Here is a 12534-nt window from a genome sequence, read left to right as displayed (position 1 = left end):
ACCAATGCCTAATAACCACAGTAAGTTATCATGTTAATGCAGTAGGTTTATAACAGGCGCCCATTTGATGCCCAAAACTAAAATCTTAAAATATCTCTGCATGTCATTGACTATAGCTTTAATAAAGGGGCAATTTTCATAGTTGTTTATTTAACTCAAGTCTCAAGGTACAGATTGTAGTCATTTTTTCATACCCTATCTTTAAGTTTTTCCTTTTGGATAGCAGCAGCAAGCAAAATGAAAGCTTGCTACTAATGTGTCAGTAGTAAGGGCCAAAAGAGCTACAAGGCTCTTAGCAACTTAAGAGCCTTGTAACTTAAGGTAAAGTTATGAATGGTATTATTATTATTATTATTTATGTTAATAAAACTTTTTGACATTTGAAATAATGGCTAGATTTTTTTTTGTATTCTTCACAATTACTATATATTTATATAAGCATACGAATCCTCTTGAAGCCAATATTTCATGACTTTCATACTAACCTTTTTTTTTTTTTTCTTTTTTCTTTTTTTTGTTGATGCAATTAGTGAAGATCAGAATTAGGGTGCAATTAGCCCATTGAAAAAAAACCTCCCTAAGAGATCTATTTGCAGTACAAGTTTATAATAATGTCAACTTACTTTCATCTTCTTCTATATAAAAAAAAAAAATCATTTGTATCTTTTATAAAAAAATCTTAAAATCTCACCTCTTCTAGGTAGAATTAGGTTCTTGCAAATCTCTAAAACATTGATATATAAATTTTTGAACACTATATATATATATATATATATTAAATAATTGACATGACACAAAATTTACATTTTACCTCCCATAACTATATCTCCAAATACACTTTACACTATAAAATTTTCGAATGCACATTTTGCAATTTAAACTATGATATTTGTCACACTTTGCACACCAATATTAAGTTTTTTTGTTAACTTGAATGAAAAAATATGGCACCACGTGAAAGACCTAATTGTCATTTTTTTAATCTCTTAAAAACAAATGAGAAATTAAATTTTACTATCCTAAACTATATTCTTGATTACACTTTACATCCTAAACCTTGAATTTCCATCCAAGTTAATAGCAAATTTAATATTATAGTGTAAAGTGTAACAATGGTCAAAGGTCAAGGTGCAAAACGTGCATTCAAATAAATTTAAGGTGCAAAGTGTAATATGAGGTCTAGCTTAGAGTATTAAATTTAATTTCCCCCAACATTTATTATGATAGTATTTTTTTTAATTATGATAAGATTAACAATAATTAAGCAATTTTCTAGTAAAATACAGTTCACACATCTATACATACATACATATATATATATATATAACTGAAACTTCTGAAATTCTCACAATTTTTCACGTCAGCACAATATTTAAATAAAATTATCATTTTATTTAAATAAAATTATTATTTTTAGTTCAAACTTAACTAAGAGTGAAACTCTGTCTCTCTAATAAGTTCAATTTAAACTCAAACTCATCATTATCATTTTTTTTAAAATAAGATTTTTTTTTTAATCAAAACTTAAAAATGAGTGAAACTCTAAATCTTTAACAAGTTTAATTTAAACTCAAACTCAAATATTGATAATCTTAAAAAAAAAAAAAATTATGATAGGACTCAAAAAAAAAAAAAAAAAAGACTAACGTTGAAAAAAAAGAGACTCATGTTGATAATCGTGGGTTTGGTTTTTGGGTTGAAATTTCTACTAATTATTTTTTTTATATTGTATATGGTAGATAAAATATCTCTATTTTTTTTGGAAAAAAAATCAAATATGCAACCTATGTCTTCTAACCTAAGGAACGATAAATTTTTATTTAGTATGTTATATATAAATTTGTTAAATTTGGTTTGGTTCTGAAGAAGAATTTGGAGATTCTATAAATTTTAAAGTTTAAAATCTTAGAGTTTTTAGTATTTGCATCTCAGAATATTATAATCTTAATTCTTCACCTCAAATGTTTTTTATTTAAGTTTATGTAATTTTTAGTTTTTTTATTAAAAGTTGTATTTTTAGTTGATTAATTATTTATTTGGATTAATTTTAATTTTTTTTTTCAGAATTTCTATTTACTCAGTGTTGGATTTTTTTTTCAGAATTTATAAAAGGATACCGACTGGTTATAATTTCCGTGGATTTCACAAGACACCGACTAGTTATAAAAAGTTATCATTATCACTCCCCTAATCTAGGCTCCCCCCTGCATTCCGAACCTGGTTCCCATCACAGTCTCATTCAACCAGTGGGGTCCACATCCATCGACAACTTTGAAAATTAAAAAAAAATCGACAAGTGCGTGAGCATTGACCCAACAGTTCATCATCATCATCGTTATCAAACAAAAAAGAAAAACTAGAAGCAACGAACCAAAGTCACTCACTCTTTTTGACTTTTCCCAATTTTATATATATATATATATTTATATATATAATGTCGCTTTCGTCGACCACCTTGTTGACTGCGAGTACTAATGTTGCTTTCTACAATTAGCAGGTACACACTAATTATCAACCCAAATTATTAAAAAAAAAAAAATCAATCTTTATATAGATTTTGAAAACTAAAATGGAGTAAATGTTTTAGTCTTTTTTTTTTCTTTTTTTTTTAACTATTCAATCATAAATAAAAAATGGTCAATTTAAGCCAACAAAACAAGTCGTGAATGTTAGAACTTAGAACTTTATCCTTTTTATTTTTCCCCCTATTTTTTTGGTTTGCTATTTTTTTTTTTTTAAACCATGGGTTGTTATTTACCAGGGTCTACGAAAATTGCGATGACTTTTTCCTTTTTTTTTTTTGAGTGTGATTGTACCTGTTAAAGCAATAATAAGAATGTAGATGCAAATAATGGATTTGCAATTGCACGTAGACGTAATATGGGTTCTCTTCTTTGGTTCTGTTCCTAAAATACCATAATTAGTATTTGTTTATTTAAAGTTCTATCTGCACGTTTTAGCAATAATCATACCCCTTTTTTTTTTCTCCAGAAACTTGAGGACCATCAGGTGTGGAGATTGTAAAGGGTAGGAGGTGGCAGATTTCAGGTATCACTTTATTTTAGTATTACATTCAATTATGATAGTTTAATTCTTTTTTGCAATTTCTTATTAGCTCTTGTTGTTTGATATTCTTTTTTCTTTGTCTTTTTTGTTGTTGTTGGTTCTTGACCACAGATGATATGAACAAGAAAGTGGATGTTTGAAAGGTCGGCCTCTTTGTCTAGGTGTAATCGAATCCCGCACTATCAATGGCTTGCATGACAACCACGAATGAGGTTTAGGCAATACTCTATGTTCATTAGCATTTATTCTTTACACAAAACATGCAATTTGCAAGGTACCCAATTGCAAAAAAAGAAAATATTTATGTTTATATCTGTCTTTTGATTCATTTCGTAAGCTGTTTATGATTCCACTATTTACTCTTAGAATTGATATTTGGGTAATGCTAATATTTATCAATTTCAGTTGATTAAGATGGTTTTGTTGGATCAGCCTTAGGCTATTCCAAAGGGGCATGATTGATTCTTGGACGTTTAGGAAATTTTAAAGTTTTAATATTTTTAATCCATTTTGGGAATAGCATATTTTCTATGATGCTAAATTAAAGTAAAAAATGCTTGGATGCTGCTTTTTGGGTGTCAGTGTCAATCAAAAATGATACTAGTAGGTCTGAAATATTGTGGAACGAAAATCTTTATTGGATTAATAGTGTAGAACAAGGCGTTGTATTGGTATACATTGACAACTTGCACCTCTTCTCTCAACAAATTGGATACCCTTTTAGCTATGTGAAAGTGTTCTCCAATTGTTTCTTTTGTTTGCAATTCTGGTCCATACAAATTCTTAGAAGATTTTCTGTAAAGCAAATTAGCCAATAGATTGCAGTAAGATTTGAATAGGGGTTTATGTCAAAATGGAGCCATGTTGAAGATTTTAGGCCTGATCAGCTACATTTCAATTAGGAGACCCCCTAGTAAGACTAAAACTACTCCTTTTGGTCACTGGTTGTGATAGACGGGCGTCGCATTTTGCATACCCTTTATTGACTTAAAAATTTAGGCATCTGCAGCCCTTAAAGGGGGTCCTTTCAGTACCCTCCCTCTACCTTCTCTTTTCCATTAGCAGCAAAAGGGAGGGAAAAACAAAAAACAAATCAAAAAACAAAAAAACAAAAAAAAGGTAGGACTGTGAGGTCATGTGCTTCTAGTGTCCTAGCTGCTGCCATATGTGCTTGTAAGTCAATACCTTCCTAAGCAAGATATTTTTATCCATAAGCACTACAATTATGGAAGAGATGATTACTTTTTTACATCAATCACAAGGTAATAAAAAAATTCTTTGCATCAGCTGCCTGAGATTGAAAATTTTTGTTTCACTATGATGTTTATTATGTATATGACATGTAAGATATCCAGATTCATACCTAATTGCTTTTTTATGCTTCTCTCTTTCAGCTTGATAAGTTTGACTAGAAATCCTTTAAGAACTTATATAAGCAAGAGCTTCCCAAATACAATTACCTTCCACATCAAGAAGACTCTACACATTGATTGTCTGCACCTTCTGCTTGCATCTATTTACTTCATTGAGGTTAAATACCCTCAACTATTACCTTTTACTTATAAGTCTGTCTTGGTGTCAGAGTAGTTTTAATGTTCTTTGATTTTAAATCCAATTATATGAACTTAATGTAACTTTACTTGGATCAATATTAAGGAAACATTAGCCACATAGGATGGTCAATTCTTTAACTTGCTTTGAAGATTGAAGGTGTTATAATTACATTTTGGATTTAAAATGAACTATCTTGCTTGTGGTTTAGATGTTTTGGTGCAGTGTTTTAAAGCCTTTGCTCCATTCTTCTTCTCATTTATGATTGGCATTCTGATGCTTCTGGTAATGATTTTTCTAATTCTTTTCCTGCACTCCAGGTGAACTAGTTGTCTATGCCTTCAATGGGCCACTCAACTGAAGATGATCTTCACACAAAAAAGATGGACCCCTCCCACCATCATTCACAGAACATGCATCACATTCACAAGGTGGGAGTTCCCCCAAAGCAAAACCTCTTCAAGGAATTCAAAGATAATGTTAAAGAAACATTCTTTTCAGATGAGCCTTTACGTCCCTTCAAGGATCAAACTAAGTCTCGGAAGTTACTCCTAGGCATCGAGACCTTTTTCCCCATAGTTGGGTGGGTGAGAAGCTACAACCTTAGCAAACTTAGAGGGGATATTATTGCAGGACTCACTATTGCAAGTCTCTGCATTCCTCAGGTAAATTTTCTGCCTAAAAGATATAGAAATGTAAACAAGAAGGAAGAAATAGAAACAGAAACTCAAAAAGATTTGACCCATTTACACTGCTCTAACAATTTATTTGACTCCTAAAATAGGACATTGGCTATTCAAAGCTTGCAAATTTGGATCCACAATATGGACTATGTAAGTTTCTGTACTACCTATGAACACCATGTGTTGCCATAACTGCCTTTCAGGATTTGTAACAAAGCTTCTCTGTTTTCTGTTATTTTAAATCTTTACAGATTCCAGCTTTGTTCCACCACTGATTTATGCCTTTATGGGTAGTTCAAGAGATATAGCCATTGGACCAGTTGCTGTCGTGTCTCTATTGCTGGGGACCTTACTTCAGAATGAGATTGACTCTGCTACAAATCCAATAGAGTATCGACGGCTCGCATTCACAGCTACTTTCTTTGCAGGAATCACTCAAGCAACACTAGGGTTTTTTAGGTAATTAAGTACCATAATTCATATTTTGCAAAAGCAATTTTCACTGAAATGTTTGTTACTCTTGGTTTTGCGTTGCTTCTATCCTTTTTTCTTTTCCAGCCTTTCTGAAAACTTCTAGCCTCCACTACGACTATATTATGGTGGTTTGGGTTTTGTTATCAGGTTGGGTTTCTTGATTGACTTCCTATCCCATGCTGCCATTGTTGGTTTTATGGGTGGAGCTGCCATCACAATTGCCCTCCAACAGCTTAAGGGTTTTCTTGGCATAAAAGATTTCACAAAGAATTCTGATATTATCTCTGTTTTGCGGTCAGTGTTTAGCTCAGTCAATCATGGAGTAAGATCTCTCTTTTCTCTATCTCATATGTCAGTTATTTTTGTTCACTTTATCCTCCTTTATTCTTTTCTTCTAAAAAATCTGCAACATTAAGAGTCTCAAAGCAAAAACAACTTCAAGCCAAGTTACTGAAACTTATTTTACAACATCTTGCAGTGGAACTGGCAGACTATACTGATTGGAGTGATCTTTTTATGTTTTCTTCTATTTGCTAAATTCCTAGTAAGAGCTCCTAATTCTACACTATTTATATAAAATATTTAATTTTTGTGAATTTTTTTTCTGATTCTCACATATTTTGCGAACAGGGTAAAAGGAATAAGAAGTTCTTCTGGGTGCCTGCAATTGCCCCATTGATATCCGTTATTCTGGCCACATTTTTTGTGTTTATTACCCATGCAGAAAAGAAAGGTGTTGCAATTGTAAGCATTTCTCATCATTCTTCTTCTCCTGTTTTTTTTTTTAATGACAAAAAGTTGTAGTAACAATCTTAATCATTGTAAGGAATGGAAATAGTAGAAATGGCAACAGCAACAACACTAACAGTTTTATTGATATGTAAAGGTGAGACATATAGATAAAGGAATCAATCCTTCATCAGTGAATGATATATATTTCCATGGAGAATATCTCGGCAAAGGTTTTAAGATTGGTGTTGTGGCTGGTATGGTTGCATTGACGGTGAGCCATTGTGTAACCCATATATTCATATCAAAAGAATATAATCTTCAGTTTGTATCTAAGCCAATTTCTTATCCATCTCTTCATGGGGAAATTTTATCAGGAAGCCATAGCAATTGGAAGAACATTTGCAGCTATGAAGGACTATCAAATTGATGGAAACAAAGAAATGGTGGCACTAGGAGCAATGAATGTTGTTGGTTCGATGACTTCCTGCTATGTGGCAACAGGTGAGATGGAAGCACAAATTAAGTCAAATGATGATACTGGTTAAATGGTGGGATGGGAATAAGATTCATGTCTGACAAGATTTAAATCCTACAGTCCTTTGTTTTTGTAACAACAAACTATTTTAAAGCTATTGCTCTTATCATGACACTTAGGTGTTTAATATATATACATAAAACTGGGCCAAAGAATCTGAACTTTAATTACCAGATCGTTATATATGTTGCTCCCTGAGACATGGAAGTATGGAGTCCTAAATGACCTAATATGTAGAAGTATATGCGACTAAGTATCCTGGAGATGATTGATATTCTCTTATGATGACTATAACTGCTCATTACTTGCAGGTTCATTCTCTCGGTCAGCTGTGAATTACATGGCGGGCTGCCAAACTGCAGTCTCTAACATTGTGATGTCCATTGTTGTATTACTAACGTTGCTATTCATCACACCTCTTTTTAAATATACACCGAATGCCATTCTTGCTGCCATCATCATAAATGCTGTGATCAGCCTAATTGACATTCAGGCAGCAATTCTGATATGGAAGATTGATAAATTTGATTTTATTGCTTGTATGGGAGCTTTCTTTGGTGTAATTTTTGTATCTGTCGAGATAGGCCTCTTAATTGCTGTAAGTATTGAGATATCTACCATCTTCAATTCCTAAATGTTAAATAAGTGTGATTTGTCTTAAGTGATTTAATTTTTTTTCTTACTGTGTTGTTGCAGGTCAGTATATCCTTTGCTAAAATCCTCTTACAAGTTACCAGGCCAAGGACAGCAATTCTGGGAAAGCTCCCTGGGACCTCTGTGTACAGAAATATCCTACAATATCCAGAAGCAACTAAAATTCCAGGCATTCTGATTGTGAGAGTTGATTCTGCAATTTACTTTTCCAACTCCAATTACATTAAGGAGAGGTAAAGATGGTCTTTCTCTTGTACTAAGTTCATGTCATTCTCTAAATCTGGAACTCAATGCAATTAATCTTATAACTAATTGTATCAAGGCAATTTCCTACAATTTCTAAATTTCTAGTGAACAAATCCGAGGACTGATTATAGCCCAGAAAGTCATCTAATTTACATAGGAATACAAAGAATTTTAGATGAGAAAATTGCAACATGGAGAACGTTAACCTTTTTTTTTTTTTTTTTTTTTTTTTGGAGAAGATGGAGAACGTTAACTGATAGCAAAAAGGATGAGAAATAATTTAGGAATAGTTCATCTCTGTTTGTTCTGCAATGACCAAGTTAAAAGAATGAAAATTTTCAACGGTTGGAAGTATTCTAATTGAGCTGTTTCTTTGACTTACTAAAGTTTTGTACTTAATTTTGACATGGTGCATTTTAGGACTAATCTCTGTAATATATGATATACAGAGTCTCCATATTAAGAACTTAAAATTAGGATAACATTTATGGTTTTGAGAATGAGTAAATTGGTTGGACTTTTAGTAGCTTCCAGATGCTTAAGTTCAACTTCATTGCAGGATATTAAGGTGGTTGACAGATGAGGAAGAAAAATTAAAAGCAGACGACCCACAAACAATCCAGTTTTTGATAGTTGAGATGTCACGTAAGCAATTATCTATTGCAAACTCTCTAAACTCAATATGCCAACACATCACTCTTGTTTACATCTGAACTTTGTTTTCTTGTGTTTTTTTCTTTTTATTGCAGCCGTTACTGACATTGACACTAGTGGCATTAATGCCTTAGAAGAACTATATAACACTCTCCAGAAGAGAGACTTGCAGGTAAATTCACATCCATGCTAAAAATCAACTTACTTGTACTCTTTTCTTTGTAAATTTTGAATGTGACAACATCATATACTCGAAAACTCTAGAATTAGTTAATTGCCTTACCAGAAGTTTTGCATGTCATTCCACAGCTCATCCTGGCAAATCCCGGGCCAACAGTGATTGACAAGCTTCATGCCTCCAAAATTGTCAACTTGATTGGTCAGGACAAAATCTTCCTCACAGTTGCAGACGCGGTCTTATCCTGCCATCCTAAGTTTGCCGAAGAACCTTGATAAAGAGTCATGGAATGTGTGTTGTTGCATAAGAGAAATGAGAAGTAGGTGTACTACAGTTCGTGTTCTTGTACAAAGAAAGGGAGATTATAATGGTGGATGGTGACGAGGTCATTATAAAAGTGGACGCTGAGTGGTCCTAATGAGTAGAAAAGAAATGAAAAGGGTGCACAATTGAGCACTCAAAAAGGGATATGGTTGTCTACTTTACAGAAATGCCCTTAGAAGTCTTTACCTCAGAATCGTCCATTGTTCTCTGTTTACTACCTATTAGGCTATTACACTTCTCACACCCTTGGGGAATTTTATTTTCTTCCTTTTGATGAGGAAACGAAAAAAAGAAAAAAGAAAAAAAAGTGTCTAGGAATATGTAATAGATTTTGTTGTTGGTCTCTCTGTTTGAACATCCAAATGGGCATTTGGATTTGTGTCTGAATAATACTGCCTTTACATTCTGTTGTAGGCCAATTTTCATGATGACAATTCTCATGATTGACATAACTTCAAGTCTTGAACATATGGATCCATGTAAATAATGTACGTTGTTTTTTATGAAAAACAACGAGCTTTCATTACTTGCGGTACTTATAATTAACCCTATGTTTGGATGAAGGGAGAGGGGAGGAGAATCAAGGGAGAAGGTGGCTGGGAGGGTAAATATGTGTTCCCTAACAAATATATTTAGCATAATTGGGTTACGACACTTCAACCTTCATTGATAGAAGGACGGAGGGTAAGGTCATGGGTTCAAAATCTATGGAATTTAAGTCCGTGTCTAATTTAGCAATGCATGTATGTAAATGACACACGTGGTAAATGGCATGTAATTTTTTAAGGATTCTATCACAAATGTTGTAAATGAATGAGTTATGATTAAGTAAAAGCTCACATGTAAGAAAGTTTTAACCCCAACCTGAATAGTGGACAAGGTCAATCAAATGAAGCCATACTGCCATAGAATTAACAACTCAATTCTTCCTTCTAATAAAACGGTAAACTACAAGACATGAATCAATGAAAGGTAAACTGTCATTATAATTTGATATGTAAGTTTCCTTACATCAGTGGTGGCGTCCATGGCCCCTGTTTGCTTCCAGATTATTTAAGCTGCTGCAAGACGAGGGTTTTTTTTAAAAAAAAAATTCTTTAAGTTCAGGCACACAGTTATAAAAGAAGGCAGATTCATATCAGTTTCCACTCAAATTACACATCCGGCCATAGAATATTAGGCAGATAAAATGTTTTAAAAAATAGAATTAGAGACTTGTTTTGCATGCATTATTTTATGATAGTGTTGGATATACACATGTGAGTCGAAGTCATAGTAGATAGAATCTAACTCAATTTGATACTTGAGTTCAGCCTTTCTCCTATACTACATGTCAAGAATTCGACTTGGAACATAATGTATTGCTTATTCGCTTCCACCAACTTTGATGACCCAGTCATAGTGGATAGACACCTAACCCAACTAAACAGAACTTTAGCATTTAAATATTTTAAAGACATTTATCATATGCAATTTCATTAATTATTATTTTTAATATTTTCTAGACGATCTTTCTCCTTTGCTTAGGGATTGTGGATTGCTAGAATAATCTGATAGAGCTGACCCTTTTGGTTTCTTAGAGCTAGAGGTTTTATACCTGAAATATGTGGAATGGTGTGTTGTAAGTCATTATTTATGATGTCTTACATAACCACTGCTTTTGGGCGATTTACAAGCTAAAATTGTTCAGAACTCATCAGGATTTTGTCATGATCAAGACCAATTTTCTTGCAGGATATTGCATAATTGATTGATAAGGAAAAAAAATTGAAATTCAGACATCAATCATGAAAGCAATTTTAGTAGTTGAGATGTCACGTTGACAATTTTGGAGACTCCAAAGTCAAACTCATATCTTCTGAGGTTTTGTGTTTGTTCCAGCCGTTATTGACAGCCTGATATTGACATTATTGGCATCCATGTCTTGGAAGAGTAACAAAAAGACTCTAGAAGAGACAGTAAGTCATTTATTCAAAAGGCTTTATATTTGTATAATCACAGGCACCACCTCCCCTTGACCTTTTGATTAAGTTTGCGTGTAACAGAATTCATATGGTGTGAAGGATTCAAGACTTGGTGTCAGAAAAAGGACTAAGAATAAGGATAAAGTCATATAATCTACTATATGACAGCATCCTCAGAAAAAAAATCACACTACGTTCTTGTTAATAATTGTGCATATGCTATGATATTAGTCAAATTACCTTACCAAAAGTGCGTATGTTCTTATTATCAAGTGTGTATATACCATGCATTTGTTACTAATTATCTTTGTGCTATGACAGTAGTCAAATTACCTTGACAGAAGTGCCTTGTTGAACAGCTTGCTCTGACTAATCCTGGACTGGGGGTGATTGAAAAGCTTCATAAGTCCAATACCAATTTAGCAAATTTGACTGGTGAGGACAAATTCTTCCACGCAGTAAGAGATACAGTCTGAGAGAACTTGAATAAGGTTGTTGTATGAGAGAAAAAGGATACATAATTATAAAGTGTTGAAATGGGAAGGGAGGAGTAAGAAAAAGGTGAGTAGGCAGTGTTGAAATGGAAACGGTGGGAGAATAGGTCTGGTTGATTACGGTATGGTGGGAGGGTCATTGTAAGATTTTTAAGTGGAGTATCTGGTATCCTAATCTGATACTATAATTAAATAAATAATGTAGATAAGGTTATTATAGTTTACATTATTATATTATTCATTGAATCTAACGTTGAGTTTGTCTATCAATTTGAATGTAACCGGTCATGTGCCTTGCAGTTTTATTGGCTGGGAATAAAGTGCTTGAGGGTTTAGGGAGGAGAAATGGTTCGAGCTGCGAAGTTAACACCATCTTATAACTATCTCAAAAAAACTTAAATGTAACTGCAAGAATGTCCTATGTTCTTTGTATTTGTGGATTTTACATATTACATATGCACCTTTTAAATCCTTCATATTTTTTACTCCCATTTTATGAATGTATGTTACCATTTTACTGAAAAAAAGTGCCCATTGAACCCTTTTTTTTTTTTTTTTTCTTTCTTTCTTTCTTTTAAGCATCAAAAGCTGCAAGCCTGCAAGTTATGGATCTGCCTTTGCATCTTTTTGCTTATAGCCAGTCTCATATTTACACTTCCTGATATATTAACCAAGAAACAAGAAATTAAACATAAAGCACGTTGGTTCATAGTTCATACATGACACATCAATATTCTCTAATGTTTGTGAAGCTTCATAAAATATAAATTTCAGAATGTGGCATTAATAACAGTATAATTTCAAGTTTCAGCCAACTGGATGATATAAGCAACCAAGGACAAGCGGATTCATTGTCCTTTTCGTTTCCTGAATGTAGTTGCAAAGGAAGCCAGATTCATTCATACTTTCATTATGGAAAAGTTTGCCATTATAAAATTCTTAACATAAAGTAATACTAGATTGATAGCATCCTATATTA

At 32.8% G+C, this 12534-nt stretch overlaps 1 protein-coding gene and 1 long non-coding RNA gene across 2 annotated transcripts; one reads left to right on the top strand and one right to left on the bottom strand.

Annotated features, from left to right (window-relative positions):
* Positions 1–2991: 2991 nt before the first annotated feature.
* LOC111983976 (sulfate transporter 1.3) lies at positions 2992–9549 on the top strand (the record flags this gene model as incomplete). The annotated part of the gene is given in 16 exon segments (XM_065763442.1): positions 2992–3048; positions 3178–3278; positions 4461–4596; positions 4938–5282; positions 5402–5450; positions 5552–5759; positions 5922–6096; positions 6253–6318; positions 6405–6518; positions 6661–6777; positions 6881–7007; positions 7353–7639; positions 7738–7928; positions 8501–8586; positions 8691–8767; positions 8905–9549. Coding segments are annotated over 13 exon segments (1971 nt in total). The 3' UTR covers positions 9049–9549.
* On the bottom strand, positions 8783–11714 carry LOC136063285 (uncharacterized). The gene is made up of 2 exons (XR_010624966.1): positions 11395–11714; positions 8783–10158 (listed from the first exon to the last, which is right to left on the bottom strand). It is a non-coding gene; the product is annotated as an uncharacterized LOC136063285 (long non-coding RNA).
* Positions 11715–12534: the final 820 nt, after the last annotated feature.

The sequence above is a fragment of the Quercus suber genome, unplaced genomic scaffold, assembly GCF_002906115.3.
Source record: "Quercus suber isolate HL8 unplaced genomic scaffold, Cork oak 2.0 scaffold_507, whole genome shotgun sequence".
In the NCBI taxonomy this organism is placed as follows: domain Eukaryota; kingdom Viridiplantae; phylum Streptophyta; class Magnoliopsida; order Fagales; family Fagaceae; genus Quercus; species Quercus suber.
The sequence above is the reverse complement of the archived record's forward strand: the minus strand, read 5'-3'. Positions and strand labels throughout refer to the sequence as shown.